The 27,827-nt window shown below is 35.5% G+C and overlaps 1 protein-coding gene across 2 annotated transcripts in view; it reads right to left on the reverse strand.

Moving 5' to 3' along the window:
- Positions 1 to 3,520: 3,520 nt before the first annotated feature.
- LOC121371700 (apoptosis-resistant E3 ubiquitin protein ligase 1-like) overlaps positions 3,521 to 27,827 on the reverse strand; it is a 109,744-nt gene continuing 85,437 nt past the window's right edge. For both annotated transcript variants that reach the window (XM_041497790.1, XM_041497789.1), the window contains 13 exons: positions 23,193 to 23,361; positions 21,835 to 21,968; positions 20,477 to 20,554; positions 20,021 to 20,162; positions 19,384 to 19,505; positions 14,411 to 14,486; positions 11,903 to 12,015; positions 11,095 to 11,274; positions 10,543 to 10,668; positions 9,172 to 9,360; positions 8,235 to 8,321; positions 7,696 to 7,871; positions 3,521 to 5,831 (listed from right to left, as the gene is read on the reverse strand). In XM_041497790.1, coding sequence (XP_041353724.1) covers positions 5,729 to 5,831; positions 7,696 to 7,871; positions 8,235 to 8,321; positions 9,172 to 9,360; positions 10,543 to 10,668; positions 11,095 to 11,274; positions 11,903 to 12,015; positions 14,411 to 14,486; positions 19,384 to 19,505; positions 20,021 to 20,162; positions 20,477 to 20,554; positions 21,835 to 21,968; positions 23,193 to 23,361 — 1,695 coding nt within the window. In that variant the 3' untranslated portion in view covers positions 3,521 to 5,728. The remainder of the gene's footprint in view (positions 5,832 to 7,695; positions 7,872 to 8,234; positions 8,322 to 9,171; positions 9,361 to 10,542; positions 10,669 to 11,094; positions 11,275 to 11,902; positions 12,016 to 14,410; positions 14,487 to 19,383; positions 19,506 to 20,020; positions 20,163 to 20,476; positions 20,555 to 21,834; positions 21,969 to 23,192; positions 23,362 to 27,827) is intronic.

The following is a 27,827-nucleotide window of genomic DNA, read 5'->3' on the forward strand; positions in this document are numbered from 1 at the left end:
ACTTTGAGCAATATTCGGGAAATGCTGTATTAATAATGTATCAAATACATCACATCATGTACTAAGTAAATTAAGGAATGACATACCTGGTAAATGGGTAAAAGCATGCTCCCCTCCCCTCCCTTTCTCACCCCAGACCCCAACTCTTGTTTCTTCCCACCACTATTTATATTTGCCTGTCATCCCATAATGCATGTAAAAGCAGGAATTAACAGACTCATAGTGTTTCTCTCCCCCCCCCCCCCCCCCCCCCAATTCAAATATAAAATCCTGGCTAGTCAAGGGGTAAAAATGGTCTACTTATTTAAAGCAGTTTCAGTGTTTCAAAATGCCATAGGAAAAGAACAGAGCATCATCAGCCGTATTTGTCAAACCACTGATCTGAAATCTCCAACTTGAACACTTTTTTTCATGCCGACATCCATTCAAGGTTTGGGCATGAATCCCAAACACCCAAACCTCCCCACCCCCACTGGCCATTGCCTCTGGACCAGCCACTGGTCGTCTTAAAAGTACTAGGTTTTTGGTTCACTTCCTGGGACAAATTCTAACCGAGAAAGAGTTACAGTTTGTTGTATAACAACTCATTGTGAAGGAGTATGGCCAACTATTAACAACTAGACATTAACTTCTGTTCTTGACACAATGCCCAGACAGCTGAGGTGTGTATCCAGGACAACATATATAAACCTGAACTGGATATAATTACAAAAACACATTACAACAACAAAAGTATGTTTGTTTAATGACACTCCAGCACATTTTATTAAAGAGGGCATAGATGCTGTGTTTACTACACTGAAGAGTGTTATTAAAAAAACCTCGTCACGTCTATGAGGTGTCAATCTGAGACACAAGAATTTTGCAGCATTAAATCTCTCACCTACCATAAACTTTTTTAGTGCAGTGTGTTGAACATCCATAAGTGTGACTATAAATCAAGTTTTATTGATGTACGACATATGTAAAAAAAACAAAAAACAATTCTTGTTCAACTTTATTGCAAAAGTTGATGCCATCAGAAAAGTAATACCCACATATCGCCTTTTAACAATAATAACTTTATGTATATTCCACCGGTTAATATCAACCATATTATACATCTTGCACAGTAAATCAAACAAATGAGCAATTTATGTAGTTATCTCCATTCTCCCTAATGTTAGACTTAACAGGCTTTGTTAAAACACTCTTCAGTTATTTGTGGTGTTTTTGTTATCATTGCTGCAGACACTAGTACTGAATTTCTTTACACACAACTGCAGGGTCATTTATAGAACTAAACCTACCCAGGGTATAATAAAATACTTTTTTTTTCTTTTATAAATTCATAAGGGTTACCGTACTATCTCAGTAGAAAATAAATCAAAATAAATCAAGCTAAAATGCAAAAATACTACAGTCTCTGATTTTGAATATTTCAACATGTGTTTTAAAATTGGTTTCATAAATACAGTATATACATTATGTTATGTACAAAAACTTTTTTTTCCAACTAACTAACATATGAGTGTACATAGTGATCATAAATTATCATTAAACAACATACTTTGTACACACCATAATAATATGACTAAATTAAGTAAATATGGAACATATATTTTGAAAAATTAAAATACTAATAAATAAGAGAAAAACTAAAACTATACTATAATTGCATTAATTTGTAAGTTCTGGGAAAAGGTATTTAAAATATTACCTGAACAAAATATTGTAACAGATATCATAACAAATAAGATACATGTTCCCATGTAATATCACAGACATGCTAGTACAATGAACATTTTACATTTATAATTTGCAACAAACTTTCAGTAAAAGTGCATACATATTCTTTTAATCAATATGTAAAAAACACACTTCTGAAATCTCCCATTTTTTAAACTAAACTACCGTCACTTTTGTCAACCATTTTTCATCTTGTTTTCTAACTAACTAATGATCCAACAATAGGATACAATTTGCATATTTTCTCACTAAGAAAATATTGCAAAATCAACAATTTATCCATGGTCTGAGCTAGTATCAATTTTTTCATTCAGTGATTTGTCAAAGTTTTATGAGTAGCATAATCCAGACTGGAGTACCAGTGAATTCATTATTATTATCAGTTATTATTAAGTTTATGTATGTTGTGAAATTATTTCCCTTGGAACATATATATTTGATGACCAGTAGTTTGTTTTCATCTGCTTATGCTATGTGTCTTAGCATTACTATAACATCAACTTAATTATAAATTCCATTTGTTTAAAATAGCTGATTAAAATTACTGGATAACCTAACTACCTACTCTCAAAAAAAGAAAAACTACAAAAACAAAAACAATTAAAATACTTAGTCAATAAAAACAAAAGGAATTCTTCAGTAAAGCATTCTATGGACTGAGCTAGATCATTCACATTCCAAATATTGGAAATAATTGGTACATTATATATATATATATATATATATATATATATATATATATATATATATATATATATATATATATAAACAATAACAAAATAACAAAAAAGACTATAAAAATACAACCCTTCTCCCCCTGGAGTTTGTGGTCATTTTGTATGCTACCTTTATTGGCAAGATATGGTAATAAGATTAACATTTCTCTCCTTAGGTAGCGACTTAGTAAAGGTTGTGTTAAATAACCTAGCTTAAACACTGTGAGCCTTGTCTTAACATGTAAAGGAATGAATGGTAAACTCCTACATGAGACAGAAGAACATTTCACAAATTTAAAATGTTGTCCTTGACATTAGATATGGCCTTATGACCATTGTTTAATCTGCTATTCTGAATTAATTGGTGCACAGTACAAGCCATAAGAGATGAATTGTAATGGTAAGTGCTTGAAATTATTTAGTCTTTTGCCATGATGTAACAGAAAAATCAACCTCCACTGAGGGGATTCAAACCACGGACTCTCAGTACGTAAGTCCAGTACTCTACTAATTGAGCTAATAAATAAATTCCCACTAGCTACTGCCAGTAGGAGCACTTTATACCAACACTATTACAATACATTATACCATACTATATTACACCACAGGACTCAAACTTGAAAATGTGTAACCTACAGCAGTTTTAAAAGTTTTTTGCGATAGACAAAACACTCACATACGACACTTTTCAGCCTGCCAAAAGCAATTTTAAACCAGTATATTTTGCAACAAAAATCATAAAAATAAAACCCAAAAATTATTTCTTCAACCACTTACAATAATTTTTATACAACAGCAATTCATATTGCAGCTACGGTAATTGCCATTGGAGCCACTAAGTTCGAACTTACTGTATATAGATTTAAATTCTATATGTTCATAGCAACCTAATATCAAACCATTACAACATTAGTGCTTGCTTGATGTTTGGGATCAACCTCCATTTCCCATTCCAGCCAGTGCAGCACGACTGGTATATCAACGGCCATGGTATGTGTTATCCTGTCTGTGGGACGGCACATATAAAAGACCCCTTGCTACTAATGGAAAAATGTAGCACATTTTCTCTCTCAGACTATATGTCAAAATTACCAAATGTTTGACATCCAATAGCCGATGATTAATAAATCAATGTACTCTAATGGTGTAGTTAAACAAAACAAACGTAAAATATTACAACATTATAGCCTACAAGGTATCATAATTTCACACAGATTCACTATATTTTATCCGTAATACAGTATCATTATGTGTTTCTGTGAACCATAGAATTAGACACGGGTAAGACATAGATCTAATAATACATGAGTGGCCATTAGATACCATTTATCTTATGAGTTGTTTTAAAATCTATCTAACGAGCGAAAGCGAGTTTCATACGCTTTTAAACAACAAGTTTAAACAACAGACATTTGCTGCAAGTTGTTTCTGATTTTAAGTCATTTATGCTGAATAATGTTTATTGCACAATGTAACTATATCTAACATTATTATTCTGGTCTATACACATATATTATTATTTATATTTCAATCACAGAATCTGTTTCCAGGTGTTTATAAAGAGAAAATTACAGATTTATCTCAGAACAATTTTATTTGCATCTACAACAATCAAAATATACATATAATATATCAATTAATTAATTGCATTACCAAAAGCTGTACATGAAATAGGCTGAATGATGTACATAAAGACAATAATATGTACATTACATGAAGAATGATTTATAAAAATACACATATTAAACCACTCCATGAATATCTAACTGGAATACCACAATTTATACAGTTGTTAATCCACATGGTCACTTTTCCATTCACAACATTTCATGATGATGGTACTTTTTGTTTTACTGGTGAAACAAAAGCAAAAACACATTTCTAAAGGATTTCTTTGTAAAGCACATGAACCCGACTCTATATGAATGTGATGTTTAGTAATGATGTAAACACTTTCTTCCAGTTAGTATGTGCGGTACCATAACTGCCCTGTAAAACCGGCACCTCTACACAAGTTAAATGAATAAACACTTTCACCTAGTTAGTATGTGCGGTACCATAACTGCCCTGTAAAACCTGCATCTCTACACAAGTTAATTAAATAAACACTTTCTTCTAGTTAGTATGTGCAGCACCGTAACTGCCCTGTAACTGCCATCTCGACACAAGTTAATTGAATACAAAAGCTATGATGATAAATGTCTTGATTTGATCAAGATACCACCTGATAAAAGAATATGAAGCTAAAACTCTTTTAAAGAATGAGATTATGATGATGTTTTTAAAAATGATTGGTTTTTGTATTAACTAAATCTATAAATGAATGCACATAATGGATCAATCTTGGGATGGCCCAGCATGAATACCATTCTTGTTATAATTCCAATGACACAGGCTTTTCCTGAAGTCAGATTACAGATCAAGCCTTCATCCAGTGGAGATGTAATTGGCAAGCAAGCTCCACAACTAAATCACTCAGGTCCAATACAGCCTTCACGTACCTAGAACAGCAACCTCATCACCGAACTGAGAATGGTAGACGACTCTCCATATCCTTCACAATAGGTCGGCAGTCATTCCTCTCAAAATCCACGTTAAGTCATTGCATATTTACATCCCTACAACAAGTCTCAAAATACAAGCTGATCAAACAATCAGTTGCCTGATGATTACCTGGACAAAATTTTAGAAGAATGCTCTTTAGATATCCTCATTTTATAGAAAGGTGCTATTTTTTTTAATTTTGCATCTGTATCAAAATTGGGGTTACTGGTATATTATAATCAACAGAATTATTATTATTTTATTTTTTTTGTTAATTGAGAAATTAAAAAAAATTATTAATGTTATTTGGGATGAGGGAATTCAGGAATGTAGCTACTTGTTTAGCGAAAGTTAAGAAGGCACTTTTTGCTTATAACTAAATCACTATGAAAATGGACATATTTCTGTTCAACCTATACTTCACTACAGTTTTAGGAAATCGACAGGTTAACTAGCTGTCTTGCTGGATTGAATATTAAATCTCCAAGAACTAAATGAGCATACAATTCTTTAAGCACCCTTAACTTGCTTATTTCAAGGTCTGCTATAAAGGATGTTGTGTAGAGCCGGGTTTAACAATTCCACTAGCCCTCAGTCCCAGCTAGTGAAGTTTTGGTCTGGGCTGGTGGAAATTATCAACTGTATTACTATATTACATAGGACACTAGCCAAACATTCTGCGAGGGCTGATGACTTTCTCAAACATTTGTTGAACACTGTGTAGAAGCCTGCAGTCTTCGCTATACCAGCCCAAATCCCTGGTTCCCTTCGTTGATGGCCAGCAACAGGGCACTGTGAAACTGCTCAATGCTCTCGTAGTCCGGCAAACACAATTGGTTAAAACTGAAACACAAAGAAAGCACACATCATTGTTTCCCAGCTACAAAATAGCTAATATTTACTCAATAAGAGATGTTCAAATTAATATAAAACTTAGCATCCATTGACATTAGACCTTTTTGTTTTAAACACAGCATCAAAGATTAAAACAAGTAAAGGACGTATGGAGGGAGGGAAGGAGAGAGGGAGACACGGAGAGAGAGAGAGAGAGAGGGGGGGAGAGAGTGGGGAGGGAGGGATGGACCAACGGATCAACAGACAGACAGACCAATCATTAATCAACCTAACTTTGTTAAGTGGGTCGCACTTTCTGTAGAACCTCATATATCATTCTCAGACACTAAACTGAAAAGCATTTGAGTTCATAAATCATTGTTATTGACAAACACACAGAAAGGGATCAGTTGTCTCCCTTTAGTAAATACTCGGGTTTACTGTTCCATCTTTTCATATTGGATTAACGTGACCAATGTAAACAAGAATTTATTTATCTTTGGGATGAAATGTTTCTACACAGGAGAGAACAATTGATCGTCCAACTTAATCACTCAGATTTTACTCATTAGCCTTGCAGAACAGCATTTTCTTCAACATACCCACAAAATTTGAACTTAATAAAATACTTGTCTGCATCTCAACTTTCTAGGGGTAGGATGTGGCCCAGTGGTAAAGCATTTGCCTGATGCACAGTCAGTCTAGGATTGATCCTTGTTGGTGGGTCCATTAGGCTATTTCTCATTCCAGTCAGAGCACCATGACTGGTATCTCAAAGGCTGAGGTATTTTTAATCCTGTCTGTGGGATGGTCCATATAAAACATTCCTTGCTACTGTAGCAGGTTTTCTCTCTAATACTATAAGTCAAACTACCAAATGTCTGACATCTAACAGCTTATGATTAATAAACCAATCTGCTCTAGTGCTAAACAAAACAGTCTCTTATCTTAACTTTCTTAAACTATATGTGTGCTACTCACCAAGTGTTAGATGTAGGAAATGCATTGTAAAACAGTTAATTAGCTACCTACAAAATTTGAACTTTATAAAATACTGTAGATCCTGAAATTAATGCAATCATAATATTAATGCGAAAAATGCAAGTTTGTGTTATTTGCATTAATAACATTACACATTTATTTATTTCTATATTTGTATATGTGTCCCACGTTATTAAAAAACAAAATCAATATATTTATAAAACAGAACTGGAAAACAATTCATTGTAGGCGAGACAAGACTAATTGTCCAACAGTCCAGCAAGTAATGTGTCACAGGTAAAACAAACACAGATTAAAATTATAATACATTTATAAAAGAACTGGAGCACAATTCATCGTAGACGAGACGGACTATTGTCCAATAGTCCAGCAAACTGCCAGCCACGTGTAACAATCGCAGGGTCTTTGGCCACCCTGTCAAAAGCAGACTCGATCCATGCCATGTGAATGGGTTTTAGCAAGTTAATATTGCAGTCGACCATTTCTTTGTCTTTACTGTTCAAGTTTGTTGGCATACCGTTGTAATGGTACATGTTTAGCCCGATTTAGGTAACTATATACATGTACATTACATAAATGACTGCCGCAAAAATATGCTTTGAGTTTATCGCTCCAAAAACAACAGGGACTAAACAGACATGTCAGTGAGTTGGTCTCACCGAAGATGCTTGTAACTTGGACTTAACTGAAAAGTACACAGACGTGTTGTATTCAGAAAGTTAATATGTCAAAGGGAGGCCACTCACATTAATTTCATGTTGCATTTTAATCTGCCCACCACCACTCGCATTAATTTAGGAATGCATTAATTTCAGGATCTACTGTACATGTCTGCATTTTAACTTTCTTAAAGTATATTTGTGTTACTCACCAAGTGTGGGCTGTAGGAAGTGCGTTGTAGGTGGGTGAATAGCTGATTTGTATTTTGGGGTTGAGTTCTGAGAACCCCCCGGGTGGGAGCTGTGAGCAGCCAGTGGTGAATTGCAGCAGTCGCGCCATCTGTTCCTCGGTGAAACTCGCCACTATTGTCCAGAACCAGTCCAGTACCTGACAAACAATCAATGTCTCCATTATAAACCTTTATTTTATGCTTCAACTCTTCACATCAGCATCATAAAAATAAATCTAAAATTAACATTTCTTTCATTCTCATTAGCTGAGTTGTTGTTTACTGTTTAACTCATCCAGCATTAACCTTTCATAGATGATGCTAAAATCTTCTACTTTTTACTTCCATATTTGCAAACATGGAAAAGGCTTCTGTTTTTTATTAGCACCGGAATCAAGGTATTACTTGAAAACTGATCAATGGATAGTGTTTTAAGTCATAACCAACCAGGAATTCTAGAAAAGTCATCACTAATTTTGCACAATATCTTGAGCCATTAAACTGATGCCACCATAACAGACCTTTGTGAAAGTCAGTGATGCTCCAATCACAGTGTGATGCATCTTGAAGTCTGCGATGCTGTAGTTACCAGTTCCACACATTAGTAGCTACAAAAAAAAAAAAAAAAAAACTTCATATCTTTTTCATTGTCTTAATAAATACTACAGAAACATATCAGAAATTAAGAGCATTATTATGCATTTCATAAGTTCTATACTATATATAATTAAACAATTTTTAATGTTAACAATAATTAATCGATATAGATGTACTTGACAGTGTAAAAAAGAAATCCACAATGCCAATCAAAATGTCATTATGGCCAAATCCATCTACAGTACTAATCCTAGTACTGTGCTGATCCTAGTATTGTGCTGATCACAGTACCGTGCTGATCCTAGTACCGTACTGATCCTAGTACCGTACTGATCCTACTACTGTACTAATCCTAGTATTGTACTGATCCTAGTACAGTACTGATCACAGTACTGATCACAGTACTGTGCTGATCCTAGTATTGTACTAATTATAGTACTGTACTGATCCTAGTATCATACTAATCCTAGTACTGTACTGATCCTAGTATCATACTGATCCAAGTACTGTACTGATCCTAGTACAGTACTGAGCACAGTACTGTACTGATCCTAGTATCATACTGATCCTAGTATCGTACTGATCCTAGTACTGTACTGCTCCTAGTACCGTATTGCTTCTAGTGTTGTACTTATCCTAATGTCATACTGATCCTAGTATTGTACTGATCCTAGTATCGTACTGCTCCTAGTACTGTACTAATTATAGTATTGTACTGAACATAGTACTGTTCTAATTATAGTATTGTACTGCTCCTAGTACTGTACTAATTATAGTATAGTAATGCTCCTAGTACTGTACTAATTATAGTATTGTACTGCTCCTAGTACTGTACTAATTACAGCATTGTACTGCTCCTACCTCCAACTCGTTCTCATCAAAGATGCTGAGCAGGTTGTCAGGGATGAGTTCGTTGAGTCCCTTGAGGAAGGCCTCCACTTCGTCCTTCACAGAGCTCGTCAACCGGTACTGAGCCAGCAGGTCCAGGTACCGCAACTTGTTTCTGTTCGTCACCGGCACTCGGGACCCATTCGGAATCAAGTCAACGACCTGCAGTAGTATAAATATTTAATAGAATTAGCATTGTCCATGGGATCATTTTATCAGCTTAGTGGTGTCATGGTTAAGCCATCAGATACAAGGCTGGTAGGTACTGGGTTCGCAGCCTGGTACCGGCTCCCACCCAGAGTGAGTTTTAACAACTTAATCGGTAGGTGTAAGACCACTACACCTTCTTTCTTCTCTTTCACTAACCACTAACAACTAACCCAATGTCCTGGACAGACAGCCCAGATAGCCCAGGACAGTGTAATTAAATCTTAATTGGATATAAGCACGAAAATAAGTTGAGAATAGAACATCAGAAAAATGTATTAACCAATATATTGGTTTGTCCATCATAGACACATGATATCTATTACCAGTTTATGTTGGGTGTTGGAAGAAAATAGCATTAGACCTATATATTGTACTATTTCAATCAAACTATAAAACATATTACTTTCCAAGTTGTTTTAAACAAGACAAATGTTCACAGATTGAGGGTTTAAAACACCGTTAGGTAGATTATGAAGGTTCAGCATGTCTTCACCGCCACTAGGATTGTCTTGTCATCTTTTAAAGGTTAACTTTATAATAAAGTAAAGTTAAAACCAGACCAAAGATGTTTTGTCAAGTTGTAGTCAAATATCAGAAGATGACATTTGTTTTTATTCCTAATAAAGACTTATTTCAGTTTTGTAAAAATTATTGAAAATCATGCATTAAAACTGCTTTTTGGCTGAAAGGAAAAAGGACCAAGAGTCAACTCTCTTGAATAGTGACATAGCTGCTATGATTTTCTCTTGAAAAGTGACATAGCTGCTATGACTTTCTTTTGAATTGTGACGTTTTACAACTGGACACTTAATATATGTGGTATAAGGAATATGTTTACATCATTAGAATTCTATGTGATAATTTTAGTTTCAGTTTGGTTTCATCTAAGCTATAAAAGATGTTAAAATATGTATAAATCAAAATGAAGAATACGATAAAAAATAAAAAAACTATTTCGAGCACATCATCTGGGCTGTCTTTATAAAAGTTTAGAATCTAGACTCAAATATATGATGTCAGAAGCATGCAGTTTGCATGGGATTGCCATGCCATAACAGTCTTAGACTCTATTAGTCTGAGTCTAAAGGTTTTTGAAGGAATTCTGCTCAGCAGTTCATGTCACGGTATCTTTACCTTAATGAGATGACCCGAGGGCGAGTACTCTTCCTCAGAGAACGTTAGTTCCATGTCATCAATGTCATTGCCTTCAATAAACTTTATTTTTGATTTGTAAAACTCTGGATCATCCGTTTCAAAATACTGAAAAGAAACACCATAATTTTTATAGAAAATAATTAAGTATAAAAATGCGGTTAAAATTCACACATTTTTAAGTACAATATGTTACAACCTTAATAAACTGTGGATAATCTGGAATTAAATAGATAACTGGTTTCATGTTTTGTAAATAGACTGTTTCGTGAGCTGTCTGTGTGATAAACTAACTTTTATAATTTTCAGTGGTATTATGAACAGTCTTCATAAAACATACAAGTCTGTTACCACATTTGCTATACTTTGTAACACAAAACAGTGTTATGAGTGTAAAATGGAGAATAATACATTTGTTGTACTTAGATAATCAAGTATACTCAAAGGATATCAAAGAGTGCTGAACAACAGTGAAAAAATTACTGTAGGTGATCTATTCTAATACTGCACCTTGCACACAAATGTTGGCCCCACCTTGTAATTGACTCGAAGACCTATCAGTTGAGCAAGGAAAGATCGGGAGAACCTGGCCTTGACAAGCTGTCTGTACGTTGATGACAGCGACGTCTCGTAAAGGCACTTGCCGACAATTTTGCCAGCAAACTCATAATACTTCAACTTCATTTCTGGGTTTCTCTTAGGATTCGGATGGACCTGTCATAAAAAGAAATGTTTCTGACAATCTGTTTTAAATTGTGGCACAATTCAGCACTTAAATATCCACATTTTATTTCAACGTATTTTCGTGCTTATATCCAATTAAAGTTCAAGCACGCTGTCCTGGGCACACACCTCAGCTATCTGGGATATCTGTCCAGGACAGTGGGTTCGTTGTTAGTGGTTAGTGAGAAAGAAGAGGGTGTAGTGGCCTTACACCTACCCATTGAGTCCTTAAGAACTCGCCCTGGGTTGGAGCCAGTACTGGGCTGTGAACCCTGTACCTACCAGCCTATAGTCCGATGGCTTAACCACAATGCCACAGAGGCTGGTAAATATCCACATGCTATACTATAGCTGTGTGTATACAGCGGAATTCTGTGTATTTTTATTCAAGCTTCAATATAAACTGTAGTAAATATGAATCATTTTCTTTTTTTTTAAATACTTAACCTGACATTTAACCAATGGTTACAAAGAAAGTAAAAGTTTGCGGAATTTTAATTTAACCTTTGACCTCTTTAAAAGGGATGCAGCACACACATCCATTTCCTATGGGTCTGCTTTAGAACAGAACTGCTTGACAGTATTACTAGAATATAACATGATTAACAATATGACTTACTAATCCCTGAGAATCATCTGAAAACCTCATGAAGAGACCTGAGCAACTAGGATCGAACAGTTCCGAGCACAGCAGTTCAAACCACTCACGAAGCAACCCACCCCAGTCAAGACCTACATTAAGACAAGATAATTATTACACATTTTAACAATGCATGTTGCATAACAATAGCCACATAGCTAGTCTAATAAGCTATTAAGTTGTTTTATTACCCCAACAGGCAGTCGTAACAGGAAAAAGAAAAATAATAATTTCTCACTGAGAAATTATCATGCATTGGTTTAATGAACAATACTATTGGATGATTTGACGCTTACAGACCAATGACCTTGTCAGTACTAAATATGATATCATCACGATTTGGCAAACAAAAACAATGATGTCATGTAGTTTAAAGAGTTTGCGTTTATGGCTGTCTGTTTCGGGTGTTAAATTTACAACAAAATGTCATTTTAATGCAGTTCATTATAGATTTTGTACCAGAATAAAGAGAACTTTTGTTTTTGAAAATTATCTATGAAGGTGATTAAATTACAAAGTTAAAGCAATACTCAGAACAGTGCGTAAAGTAGTTTATATCGTTTCTATATATGTATGTGCATGTATGTCGAAAATAAAGGCTTTTAGAGAAAAAATAGCTTAGGTAATAAATAGAATAACAAACTCGGTACCGGTTGTTATCAAATTTATGTCCCTCATGAAATAATTTTAATTTTTCACTCGCTAAAGCTCGTGACAAGTGAAAATTATTTCACTCGGGACATAAATTTAATAATAACTGGCAACTCATTTATTAGCCTCTATGTAATATAATCTAATGACATGTTACAGTAATGAAACTGGAAGTATGGTGTGAGATGGGTGGTGTGGGATGATGGAATGGAGCTGGTAGTGCAGTGTAAACTGTAATGAAACTGGAAGTATGGTGATGGGTGGTGTGGGATGATGGAGTTGGATGGAGTTGGGAGTGCAGTGTAGTGTAAACAGTAATGAAACTGGAAGTATGATGTGAGATGGGTGGTGTGGGATGATGGAATGGAGCTGGTAGTGCAGTGTAAACTGTAATGAAACTGGAAGTATGGTGATGGGTGGTGTGGGATGATGGGGTTGGATGGAGTTGGGAGTGCAGTGTAGTGTAAACAGTAATGAAACTGGAAGTATGGTGTGAGATGGGTGGTGTGGGATGATGGAATGGAGCTGGTAGTGCAGTGTAAACTGTAATGAAACTGGAAGTATGGTGATGGGTGGTGTGGGATGATGGGGTTGGATGGAGTTGGGAGTGCAGTGTAGTGTAAACAGTAATGAAACTGGAAGTATGGTGTGAGATGGGTGGTGTGGGATGATGGAATGGAGCTGGTAGTGCAGTGTAAACTGTAATGAAACTGGAAGTATGGTGATGGGTGGTGTGGGATGATGGGGTTGGATGGAGTTGGGAGTGCAGTGTAGTGTAAACAGTAATGAAACTGGAAGTATGGTGTGAGATGGGTGGTGTGGGATGATGGGGATGGAATGGAGTTGGGAGTGCAGTGTAGTGTAAACAGTAATGAAATTGGAAGTATGGTGTGAGATGGGTGGTGTGGGGTGATGGAATGGAGCTGGTAGTGCAGTGTAGTGTATACAGTAATGAAACTGGAAGTATGGTGATGGGTGGTGTGGGATGATGGGGGTTGGATGGAGCTGGTAGTGCAGTGTAGTGTAAACAGTAATGAAACTGGAAGTATGGTGTGAGATGGGTGGTGTGGGATGACAGGGGTTGGATGGAGCTGGTAGTGCAGTGTAGTGTAAACAGTAATGAAACTGGAAGTATGATGTGAGATGGATGGTGTGGGATGATGGGGGTTGGATGGAGCTGGTAGTGCAGTGTAGTGTAAACAGTAATGAAACTGGAAGTATGGTGTGAGATGGGTGGTGTGGGATGATGGGGGTTGGATGGAGTTGGGAGTGCAGTGTAGTGTAAACAGTAATGAAACTGGAAGTATGGTGTGAGATGGGTGGTGTGGGATGATGGGGATGGAATGGAGTTGGGAGTGCAGTGTAGTGTAAACAGTAATGAAACTGGAAGTATGGTGTGAGATGGGTGGTGTGGGATGATGGGGGTCGGATGGAGTTGGGAGTGCAGTGTAGTGTAAACAGCAATGAAACTGGAAGTATGGTGATGGGTGGTGTGGGATGATGGGGATTGGAATGGAGTTGGGAGTGCAGTGTAGTGTAAACAGTAATGAAACTGGAAGTATGGTGTGAGATGTGTGGTGTGGGATGATGGGTGTTGGATGGAGTTTGGAGTGCAGTGTAGTGTAAACAGTAATGAAACTGGAAGTATGGTGATGGGTGGTGTGGGATGATGGTGGTTGGAATGGAGTTGGGAGTGCAGTGTAGTGTAAACAGTAATGAAACTGGAAGTATGGTGATGGGTGGTGTGGGATGATGGGGGTTGGAATGGAGCTGGTAGTGCAGTGTAGTGTAAGGACCTAATTTCACTGAAAACATGGTTACAAATATCCAACATACCAGGCTCATCAAGAAATGTGATTTCAAATCTTTTACACCAGTCACTGAGATCAAAATGCTTTGTGATCTTGTAAGACTGAAAATAAATACACTCATCTCACTTATTATGTGAAAATAAAACATCCTGATCAATTTATTTAAAATGAGATTCAAAAATGTATTCCAGTCATGTAAAATGACATATAGTCAGTCATCTGTCTGGTAAGGGAATTACAGTAATGTGCTCTCCATATAGAATTTCTATGTTAAAAGATATTCTGCATAAAAAAGTCAATATCGAGGGATAGAGGTGTACGGTATTACCAGTATACCGGTATGTTTTTCTATCGTGGTACGTACCGGTACGTTTTATACTGTACCAGTATACTTCGGGACTTTCCGTGGACGATAACTTTACGGAAGTTTCCAAGAAATAAATTATCAGTGTCATGAAACAAAATACATAATTTCGAAAAATTATTTAAAAAGCATCCAATGTTAATGATTGTTTGTGTTCCATTAACAAATTTAAAAACAAAATAACGGAATTTCCCAAAGTATCTAGAATCTCAAAATATTGCCACTAACAAAAACATGGTAGGTCATAGATGACGAGTTTGTTGTTCGAAACACACATGCGATAATGGACATTTGCAGGGCTCGCTCTGTTGTTCATCAAAGTAGCAAATTGCGAAAAATAATAAAAATTGGCAAAAGAATGTTCGATTTGGCAAAAAATGTTTTAGAGTTTTTTAATGTTGATTTTTAGTGACCAAACATGCTTTCAGCCATTTGTGTTCAACAGATATGCCTCGCGGTATGAATAAGTGTCATTTGCATGTCCGGGGGACCAGTCTACTATTCAATAGCGAACTGCTTCTCATAAAGTTACAAAATTGGATCAAATAATATGAAATACTGTTCAAAACATATTGCATTATTGATACTAAATGTGTTATTACTAGCTACAACAAGGTTTACTTTCTATTTGTCATGTTTCTAGCGATTTATCGTATCCGATAATGTAAAATCTAGGTCATGTGGTTGAGTTCATTTTACTGAAGTGGGTGTGTTGATGAGGATTACATTTTTTTTTCTCAAATATATACAACCATTATTATTTAAAACTTTCAAAGTTTACAGAATTAATTTTAAACATATTCAGTGGGGGAATTATAATTTATTGATTCTATGTCTACCGATATAATATTAGCACCGACATGATACATCCCTCCCCCTTGGTAGAGAAACATACAAAAGTCTCGGATCACGTTGCAATGAATTTATGAAACTGAAAGAGCCTTTTTCCAGTTGTGAAAGTCTGAAAGACAGTCACACGCCAGTGTTTTGAGAACAATAATATATAATGACGTTTTCTTTGTCTTTGTTTTGGGTGACTGGCTATAATCTTGAGCTGGATACCACAAAACTTATATTAGTATTCAGTGTAAAAGATACAGTGTAAATATCAGTACTACAACCCCTACCTCAAAGTATTAACTGCACAAAATGGTACCTTTCATGGCTCATTTTCGGTATAACCAGATGTTTCTACAACACCCCTAGTTTCGCACAAAATTTGAGTACTTTTTTTTACAGGTACACACGTTCCAAGCACAAGGCTACTTGACATGGTGGTACTACATCAAATAAAATTGCATACATTTTTAGCCCAGATGAAACTAATTTTTTTTACAACCAACACTCACATTTATAACCAATCACAGGACTTGTGGTGTTAACTTCTCTATCAAAAGTTCGGTGCACCTCGAACTTCGACCCAGCCAGAAATTAAATGGTATAGTGCTACCTATACTGATAACATACATGTTTCAAAAGGTGGCGAATCATGTGCTTTTATGACAACAAGGATCTGGTGTCTTCTGACATAAATTGACAACCTCACTGAAACTGTTGTTTCTACAGTGCAACCTAATTTAATGTACACCTCACAAAGCACATGTATTTTGTACAGTTTTGTACAAATGCAATATGTCATATGTGAAAAAATAAAAATAAAATAAAAATACACATGAAGATATTTACTGTCAGATGTGTGTGTCTGCTCAGCTATATATGAAGAGACAACATGGATATTCAGAGTACCTCAACTCCTTAAACCTATTCCATTGAAACACATGCACTTGACTGACCCCCAAATTATGAAGACCTCAATAGGCACATCAAAGAAATATCAGTATTAAAAAAATACAATGTCTGAGGAAGGAAAAATCAACATGACTGCATCTATATGAAGTAATGACTTAATGTCCTGCACATCACTTTTAGAGGGAAATCCTGTACGCTGAGTGTGGGTATCTTCAAGTTACCATGTGCGGGAATTTCAAATCCATCAGCTATGCCGATTTTCAAAATGGACCATCAAAACCATTGGCAGCCACCAATATTCCTGACTATATTTTATGTATACCTTACTGTAGTTGGAGGTTTTAAATATTTGTGATATCTGGAATTATCATGCAGCTTTCGCATATTTATTTTTGATTCATTACTAAAATAACCTGTTTTTAAATGACATAATTACCCCAACATCTATTGTATTGCATTATTTTCTAATCCAGATCAACACAATATGTATATTGGATGTATTCCTACAATCTGTAATCCAGCATATTATTTAGCTATTAACATTGGATAATACAGCATTAACAATAAAATAAATTATCAACTTACACCAAGGTAAATAATCAAATCTGGAAAAATTGGTTCTAAATCTAGTATACACTTAAAATACACTTCATGGGAGCAAACTAAATGATTATTTTAAAAAAAGATTTGATCTAGAGACCTAAAGATATGTTTAACAAGCTTATTGTTATGTATAAATGAGAATAGAAGGCACAATAGTGATCAAAATTTTAATTATGTCTTTGGTAAAGTTTTTCTTCAAAGTAAAAAAACTTTTTTCCTAAAACTACAAATTTGTCTAAAATATGACTTAGCAGCCTATAAATATGTCAAAAGGACAATAAAAATCAAGGTCTTTAAAAAGTTAAGCTTTCAGAAGTACATACATGAAACATTAACTATGTTTATGGAAATTAAAGACATTAACCCAATATTGGCACATGTTATTTTTAATATAAAAATAAATTGCTATTAAAATCTAAGTTCAGGTTGTCTAGATATATTACCATATTTAAGAGCAGTTGTATATATGGCAAGTCAAACACCATGTAAATAAAAATATTAAAATCTTTATAGTATGAATTATAGGCCAAAACCAACTTTTCCTCAGTGCTAATTTTTTATTCAAACTCCATTCAGAGCCATGCACAGTAATTATTGTCAAGGTCATTGTGAACTTGCATGGCCGAGTGATGGCTAATTAATCAAATAGTATAGTTTAATTTAATTAAATCACAAAAATCATAATCTTTTTTATTATGCACTGAATATATGCTATAGGTATGACTATACCAAATAAAATCCCATAGGCAACCATGTTAACGTTTGTGTTTAAAAACACTATATGCAATATATCAACCAAACTATGACCCATAAATATCAGTACTACAACCCCTACCTCAAAGTATTAACTGCACAAAATGGTACCTTTCATGGCTCATTTTCGGTATAACCAGATGTTTCTACAACACCCCTAGTTTCGCACAAAATTTGAGTACTTTTTTTTACAGGTACCCCACACATGTTCCAAGCACAAGGCTATTTGACATGGTGGTACTACATCAAATAAAATTGCATACATTTTTAGCCCAGATGAAACTAATTTTTTTTACAACCAACACACTCACATTTATAATCAATCACAGGACTTGTGGTGTTAACTTCTCTATCAAAAGTTCGGTGCACCTCGAACTTTGACCCAGCCGGAAATTAATTGGTATAGTGCTACCTGTAGGCAGTGGTGGTTTAGTTGGACCTGTTCTCAAGTAACTCATTCCATCATAAGTGGTTAGCTCAAGAAGGCCTTCTCTGCTGTTCTAGAACTAGACGGACATTTGGACAGTCAAGGTCGCTCTCTCAGTCAGAGATAACGAATGCACAGAATTTCTGCCTACCACCGGACAGGCAAAGATTCCCGCTCTAATACCATAATGATCCTATATTTGACATTAAATACCATTACATTGATAATATTTGAGTTCGCGATAACAAATATTTCACATATTAATCACTAATGCACTAATGTTTGTAAACAAGAACATAAAATAAATTCAGTAATCTAGATAATAATGACTGAAATTGACACACTACATGGTTTATTCAGACATTTATAGGTTTATGAAGTTTGTTTATTCTTAAAACTAAATTGATGTTAAGACGATTTAACTTGAACGAACTTGAACAATAATACATTATAGTAAACTGAAAACATAAAGGGACCTGTTTGCCTGGGTCATCACCTGAAATAAAAGTAGCTATATAAAAGTTAATGGTAGTTAATAGCTACTGGTATAATTAAAATGGTGATAATAAAATACATTCATTTAAACTTTGTCATTTTCATTATTTTTCCAGTTCACTGAAATGGTAACTACAGAATTCATTGATATGTTATGTTTATTTCATTTACATTATAAAGTCTTAAAATACAACATGGCTCTACAACTATTTTCTACCTTATATTCTCTAAATGAGATTTTTAGTCCTGCTTAATGCTTACTCAACTTTAGAGGAAATAGAGTGTAAATTGAGTCAGTCAAAATCTTTACTGGTAGGCAGTTCATTGTAGTATGTCATATATGTTTGATCCCTAAGTTCAAAGGCACATAAATGACATAGTATATTGAGCAATTATTGTATCACTGAATCGCAGTGATTAGTATGATGTCATTACTGTGGTATACCGTGGTACATTACAAAAAAACGCGGTATACCGCGGTACAGTTTTTTTTGCAGTACCCAACCCTATCGAGGGAGCTATGTGACTGCTAGTTTTAAGCAGCAATCTTCCTTGATAACTACCTTGCAAAAGTACATGTACATGTGTACAGACACGGTCCACTCACATTGTAAAGGAGGTTGGATCTATCAATCTTGATGGGCAGTCGACTGTGAGCTCTCTTCAGGTGAAGTTGTGTCAACTGATGATTAAAAAATATCTGTTTGTCTTGGAATGTTTCCGAGCCACCTACAGTACAAGTATAAGTCATATTAATAATGTAATGCTGTTTTTAAAATAATGCATACAAAGACAGGATATCACAAGAAAACAGATGATCATCATGAAATGAATTGTGAGGCTTCAGTGCTTCCCTTTTAGTATGAGTTGAGTTGAGGGAGTATTGCTACAGTTGTCTGTTGAGCTATTACTGTATAACACGAGACTCAGGACAGTTGTTTATATCAAAGGCCATGGAAGATGTTGATGTGGGAACCGCACATGAAAGATCCCTTGCATCCCACAAGAAGTAGCCTATTATAACACCAGTCAATATTAATCAGTCACAAACAAGCTTTAAACACATAATAGTGTTATCAACATGCAAAAAGTTAATAATAAAATATCAACATTAATATTTTGATATTCAATACCCAGCTGAAAGTTATTAAATAGGCCCTTGTTAATGAAATATCTGACACCAAAGAATGATAATTAACACCAGAGTGATTACTGTTTAACTTGACATGTAACAAGTGACATACCTATATTTTTCAGCAGATAGCTGGTGAACGTTGCTGCTATGATGTTTCCATCTTTTGCTGCTAACACTATTGGAGGTTGTGCACCATCATCTATTGTGAAAGTTGATGTGTCGTACTGATTGTTCAAACCATTGAAGATAAACTGAAGTGAAATGTGAGCACTCTAATAGTTTTGGTTAAAAACACACACACATTTATAAACAAGAATTCTACAGAATGAAAGGTCCCATCTCCTACATTGTATTAGTTGGTTAGGTTTAAGACAATAAGCATATAAACTCATTTGCTTACTCACCCTCCCATGCACCAGCTAACCCACCCACTAAATCAGTCACCCAAACCCAGCCACCCAAATGCCCACTCTCTTTCACTCGCCCACTTAAACTCGCTCATTCACTCACCTACATGCACTCAAATACTTACTCATTCACTCCTAAAGCTAAATTTAAGTCTTACCTTTGTGGAGGGACAGACTCTGAAAGTGTATAGTTTCTTGCCAATAATCTTCAAGTAAAATTCCTTAAGTGTTAATTGCTGAAATAAGGAATAACATATTTTAAAATAACTTGTTTATAAAATCATGTTTTTAACAAAATATGACAAATACATTATTGGTGCAACGTTCACATGCTGCTAGTGTTACAGAACATTTGTATTCAGAATATTGTTCTTGATTGGTCAAATTGGAAAAAATAGTTCTTGATGTATTTTCTCAAAAGTAATTGTTTCATTAAAGCCGCACACCCTAGTTCCATCCAGCGAAAATAAATTATAATTTGGTTAATCTACAAACCTGTAACACACTTAGATCACGTTTTTATCAAATGGAGTGAAAAAGCAGGTTTTATATCGATAAATACCATGGGAATCCCCATGTCCCAATTGCTTGAAATAATTTTGAAAGTTAGTATTCTGATGTCACCGGTAGATGTCGCTCAAAGCACAACAATGCCTACGTCACGACAAATTTCACAGACTTGGGGTGCATTCGTTTCAACTCTCCTGGACATGTTCCAACTGTTCTGTCCTGGTTGTATCCCCTCTCCAGATATCGTAAGACTTAGCAAAATTATTGGTTTTAAGGGTTTGTAACGTTTTGTATTGAGACACTTACTTGTCTGAACTTTATTGTTACTGAAAATGTTCACAAACTGTGAAGAAAAATCTCACAAATGAACAACAACAAATCGGATGTTGATTGCGCGAACCGTTCACGAGAAAACAAACCGAACCAAAATGATAACGGTCACGTGATATACCAACGTCTGTGACATTGAAATGGAAATATCCCCTCTAAAAATAGATTGGACCTCGCTTGCTTAACGTTTTTTTCTCGACAACACGTCTTGTGAAAAAATGCAAAAAATGCATTTCATGGTTTTACAAACATCAGGATTACCAAAAAGCACTTCAGGTGAATGGAAATGTGTATTCTAAATAATAAAATGTAAGTAAAGTGTAATTTTATTTGTGAAAAATGGGGTTTAATAGCGAAAAACAACGCCGTAATGGTTAACAAATAGCCGTAACTAGGGTGTGTCCCTTTAATGAGTAAGTTACTTCTGCACACTTTTTCCAGACTAAGCAAATGCTGAAATGAAATAAATTTCAACATTTCATGATTTAATTAATCTTAATTTGTCTTAAAACAGAACATTTTATACTAAAATTAAATGATCTAAAAACGTAAAATGGCAGAAACTTGCTAAAAAGATAGCTGAAGTAGATTTTTATATCCTAAATGTTTATCTAAAATATGTTTTAAAATCAAACATAAGATAAATCAGACTTATTGTTTCTGCTTTAATATTCACCTTTGGAGAAATATATACAAAGACTTTCTTTGGTTTTTCCAGTCTCTCGTGGTTACAGGAGATCAGTCTTGCTTCGTAACTGACATTGTGATTCTTTTTTGCCAGATTCTTGTGCACATGTGCCATTTCATTAGCTAAAGCAAGAGACAAGGGGTAAAATAAACCACATTGAATATCCACCGTTGTATAACTCAGTCTTTTAATAGAATAATCAATACCAAGTGTACATCCATGTATCCCACTTTCAAGTTACAATTAAAGTTCTTCTGTGTTCACTGAATGTTTCTTTGATAGTCTATGTATTTAAAGACAGGATACCATAATGCATCTTTATTTTTAACCACATCAATTGTTGTTGAACTTGGTTGATTTCATTTTTAAAAAAACACTTAAAAAGTTAATATATGATTGTGGACACAGTAAAAACTACTGTAATACATGTACAATATATAACAATAAACCGTGGCAAGATTACTGTGGCAAAAACAAATCCAGCATTAGGTAGCAGACCACAGTTATTTGTGAATCTTCAGCTGGGATTTATGCATACCAGCCCATGGCATCCTAAATGCCCATCTATGGTTTAAAAATAAAGAAACAAACAGGTATTTTCAGTCTCAAGGAAGAGTCATAATTATAAAGATGACTTATTTAAAATATTTTGAGTTAAATATCTGTTACTTTCACCATAATGTATCCAAATTGCATGCTTTTGGGTGCATTTTTGACAATGTTCACACCCATACAAACCACCCCCAAGTGGGAGTTGGTGGATATCACACATATATTTATGAAAAGTTTGCTCATCAAACCTTACAAAAACCCTCATTTGAATAAAGGTTTAGCCATTAAATTTTTCACAAAATCAGCTTGTTTGAAAATTACCCAAAATGACTGCGCCCCACTTTTGTCACAAGGAAAACACAGTGTATAAATACCAAGCCTGCACTGCTGGTCAACAACCAATTGTCATTTTTAAAAGTAACTCCTTGGCTATCACTAAGCTTAAGAATTTGCTTCCTATTCCAAATAATTAGCCTTCAAACATGGATGTGTGCAAAACCAACAAGCGAACTCTTTGCGCACCCAGGTACACAAGGGATCTAACTATATACTCCTACCTTAAGTAAATTTTTATTCTTTATAATTTGACACTGATACCTGTACATGAATAACAATTTGTAACAAAATTATGCAATAATTAAAAGCATTAACCATGTTATATATTTTCCTCTCTCCCCATAGCATAACTAAAAGACAGTGTGGTTGGTACCATCCACCCACCCCTAAAATAAAATCCTGGCTACAGTAACAACACATTTACTATAAAAAACACATATGACAATTAAAGTACTTACGACTTAATACAACAATATCAAAATCTCCATTTTTCAATTTGACGTCCCCGTAAGACACTTTTGCATGGTAGCATCCTGCTCGTTCCATGGTGATGTACATAGTGAGACGTTTTTCATTGGGATCATAAATTATCTGAGTTGCAGGGACGTACTTTATATTACTTCCGGACTGCAAAAGAAAAGAAGCATTAATAAAAACATCTTCATGTCAATAGATGGGTACCAGTATGTACGAAGAATAACTGCCGGTACATGTAGTTACTGTCTTAAAGGTAGACTAAACTCTAACAAGAGCCTTATGTGTTGGAAAGATGCATACCCAGACCACCAACACATACTGACACTTTAACAAATGAAAAATGCGTAATTTTAGAATTAATAAAAAACCGTGATTATTCCTGCTAACTGGGGGCAGCCATTTTGTTTCGTTTTTGTGATGACCGGTGGAATAGCTTGGGGCGAAGTGACGTCAGCTCAGGTCCAACTTCTCTATTGTGCACAGTGTAAACAAATGCTCTAATTTACGACAAGGCGCTTCGCTTTCATCAACCTGACTTGTAAAACAACATAAATGACTTGATAGTATAATAAACTATTTAACTAAATATATTTCAATTTGCATCATTATAACGAAATGGAGTTATAGTATTTTTTTCTTTTAAAAAATCCAAAGAAAAAATGCATATTATTAGGCCTATTGGTAGGATACATTCGAGCAAAAACGACCACTTAAGATACCCAAGTGATAATTTTCTTTTCTCTGGGAATACGTAACTGGTCAGTTTTGTGATTTTAGATGGGAAAGTCTACTTAATCAAGGGTTTTACAGAATTACTTACAGTAATAAAGCTGGTAAAGTCCATTACGATTTGAGGTCATCACACAATACTCTGAGATCTTCATAAAAGAGGCATGTCTTTTTAGTGTGTCTAGACACAGTGTCTAGGGACCGTCTAAATATACACCTGCCAATCAAGAGCAATAGGTACAGGCCACGGAAAGAAAAGACCAATTAAACAAGAAAACACTCCGACTATTATTTCAGTACGTGGGTTAATTTATATACAAAATATAATACAGTTATTTCAACACTTTGACAATGGTGGTTTATTTTGTATTGAAAAATAAACCACATATTCCTGTGTTACTGGGATAGATATTATTACAGAACACTGCGATACATCTGCAAAAATCAGGTATGTTTTGTTTCTTCAGTTCGAAGACTAATTCCTGACATGACACGTTAGGTATTACGTAACCACCAGCTCGCCTGAGGGCGTATTCACTGGGATGGTACAAAATGGCTGCACCCGTTTATATATAATAGTTGTCACATTTAACCGTTTTATTAATTAACTATACGATTATACTTGTTGATATTAAGCAATAATGTGCATATGTATCGTTGAATATGCACACCAGTCCAAAAGCCTTGCTTTAGCATTCAGCTTTATCCTCAAAAGATTACCACAGAAAATAAGGCAGGGCTCTATTATGTTATTTATTTTGCAATCCAACAAGAAGAATTGGGAATTCATATTTGTTCTGTTTTGCCATGCAAATTATATATGATTAATGTAGCAAAGAAATTTATTATAAAACGTTACATTTTGTAACATCAATAAAGAGTTTTCATAACTCAAAGGAACAGTTCAAATATTACGTAACGCTATTATTTTCTAAATTAGACCCCCTCCCTCCCCCCTGTAATGCTCTGTAATACTCCATAATGCTAGACCATACACCCTGTACTATTCTGTAGTCGTTATATAAATCCATTGGTTGAGTGGCAAATGTTTTATTTTGTAGTTTGCACAGGGCGACAGATGGCGACGCTTTCAAGAACCACGTTTTTTCACACGTCATCCCATGACGTCATTACATGTTATAAATTGTGTAAGGCTAAACAACGAACAGTGAAGTGACCTAAAACTCGCATTACCAAACACCTCCCTCCTTTTAAAAGTTCAATGTCATTATCAGAACGTCTTTAGTGTACTATTTTAAATGTCACAAGTTGTACACTTCACTGTAAATTTTAATTCAATAAACATTAATATTAAATTGTTTGTTGTTCTTTGGTATTGTTTCTTTTCAAACTTTTCTTGTGCACTGAATTTTAAATCAAACTATCACTCAATTTCATATATAACCGCAGTAACAATATTAACTGAATAACTGAATCTGTCTGGCAAACCAAAATTTCAACTGAGATTTTCCATCTGAATTACTGTTAATCTGTCAGTATGCTAGGACTACTTAATAAAGACATGTAAAGCAAAGCAACTATTGAACAAACTTGAAACTTAATCTACTTATAACTAGTCTGTTATAAGATTTATGAATGTACACATATAATAAAGTGTTTAAGCAACTTCGAACAATTTAACACAAGTTCCTTTAAACACTAAAAGAAAAACTTTTCAATCTGAATTTCACTTTAAACATTGTTGTGTCATTAACACACTTCTTCCTCCCTGAATCGAATTGGTTGGGGTGCTTTATAACCACTTGAAGCTCTAGTCTTGTGTGTAATAGGAGATCCTGGTAAATCTGTATCTTTCAAATTTATGTTGTTCGAATTTTCATCCTTTGAATCGAATGCCGATGATGACTGCGATGAATGATCAGAACTAACAGTCTTAAGTGGAGACGGCAACTGTTGTAGATGTTTGCGATTGTGTCGTAAAACTCCTGTAGGCGAGTTTACAAGGTAAGTACGATTATTAGGGTCTGCTGCGACTATTGTACCCTGTTTGTCCCATGTTTTGTCTCCATCTGTCTTGATCAAGACTTGGTTTCCTGGTTTTAGTGGAGACAGAGGTTTGGCACCATGCCTCCTGTCGTAGTTAAACTTGTAGCGAGCTTTTGCCTCTTGATCTGCTTTCCAAATGTCTACATCACTGGCAGGCTGTGGAATCAGTTTTTTTGGAAGTCTAGGAATTTTAGTCTTGAGTTGTCTCCCCGTAAGAGCAAGCGCTGGACTTACCCCAGTACTTGAGTATGGAGTTGTCCTGTAGTTCAGTAAAGCAATCTCCAAAGACTGCTGACTTAGTAGTTTCTTTGCGATCTTCACTGCGCTTTCAGCTTCTCCATTTGCTTGTGGGAATAATGGACTACTCGTCTTGTGACGAAAATCGAATTGTAACGCAAAATTTCTGAATTCTGCGCACTGGAACTGAGGCCCATTGTCTGAGGTTATGACATCAGGAATGCCATGTGTAGCAAACATCTGTGTCAATTTCTTGATTACAATGACTGCTGTTGTTGAGTGAAGTGGCTGAATTTCCAGCCATCTGGAATAGTAATCGACCACTATGAGATAGTCCTTGCCCTGATATGTGCAAAGATCAGCTCCTAGATGTTGCCATGGACGTTCTGGCAATGGTGTAGTATGGAGAGGTTCATTTCTCTGGGACGGTCGATGATCCCGACACACTTTGCATGTGTCAATCAGTTCTTTAAGGTCTCTGCTAATTCCTGGCCACCAAACTGACGTTTGAGCATTTTGACGACACTTGTGGAGCCCTTGGTGTGTCTCATGTAGCTTCTGGAGAATATCTTTACGCTGACTGCTTGGTACGACAATCCTGCCATTGTAAACCAGCAGTCCATTTAGAATTGACAATTCTCCCTGAGCTTGGTAATATGCCTGGAGGTTTTCTGGGGATTTGTATGGCCATCCATTTAGGACATACTCAATAACCTGTTGCATTTCTGGATCATGCACAGTTGCAGAACGAAGTAGTTCGAGATATCTTGTCGAGACTGGTCAGTTTGATTCTATGCCGTCAACAAAAGCTGTGACAACTTTCGAAAGTTCTACATCATTTACTGTGTGTGGTATTGGATTTCTGGATAAGGCATCTGCGATCACCATTTCTTTGCCCAGTACATGCACTGGTTTGGTATTGAACTGCATTAGTCGGATTAAAAGTCTCTGACAACGCACGGGTGCTTTGTCGATATCCTTGCACTTGATGAGAGGCACCAGTGGCTTATGATCAGTTTGTAGGTGAAAACTGTCTAAACCAATCAGATATTTGGCAAATTTTTCACATGCCCAAGTCGATGCCAAACATTCTTTCTCTATCTTTGCTTATCTTCTTTCTGCATCCGTTAATGTTCTGGAAGTATATGTGATCGGAATGAGCGTGTCTCCCTGTCTCTGCATGAGTGTTGCACCTAAACCATAACTGCTACTGTCGGCACTCAGTACAGTCTCCCTGTCTGGATGATAAAACCCTAACACTTGTGAAGAAGATATTTTTCTCTTGATTAATTCGAATGCTTCCTGTTGAGCATTTCCCCAGGTCCATGCAATATTTTTCTTCATCAAATCAGTGGTAGGTTTCAAAATTGAGGCCATGCCTGGTACAAATCTACTCAGGTAGTTGAACATGCCACAAAGTGTTCTAAGTTCAGTCAATGAAGTGGGTGGTTGCATTTCTGTGATAGCTTTCACTTTATCCGGATTGGGGCGAACTCCACTTGCACTGATGATGTGTCCAAAGTATTTCACCTCCTTTTTCTTAAAATGACACTTTTCTTTGTTTAGCCTTAGTCCTCTTTCTTCTATTCTTTTGAGAACTGCATTCAAGCGTCTATCACGTTCCTCTTCGGTTCGACCATAGA

Source organism: Gigantopelta aegis, chromosome 4 (assembly GCF_016097555.1).
Source record: "Gigantopelta aegis isolate Gae_Host chromosome 4, Gae_host_genome, whole genome shotgun sequence".
In the NCBI taxonomy this organism is placed as follows: Eukaryota; Metazoa; Mollusca; class Gastropoda; order Neomphalida; family Peltospiridae; genus Gigantopelta; species Gigantopelta aegis.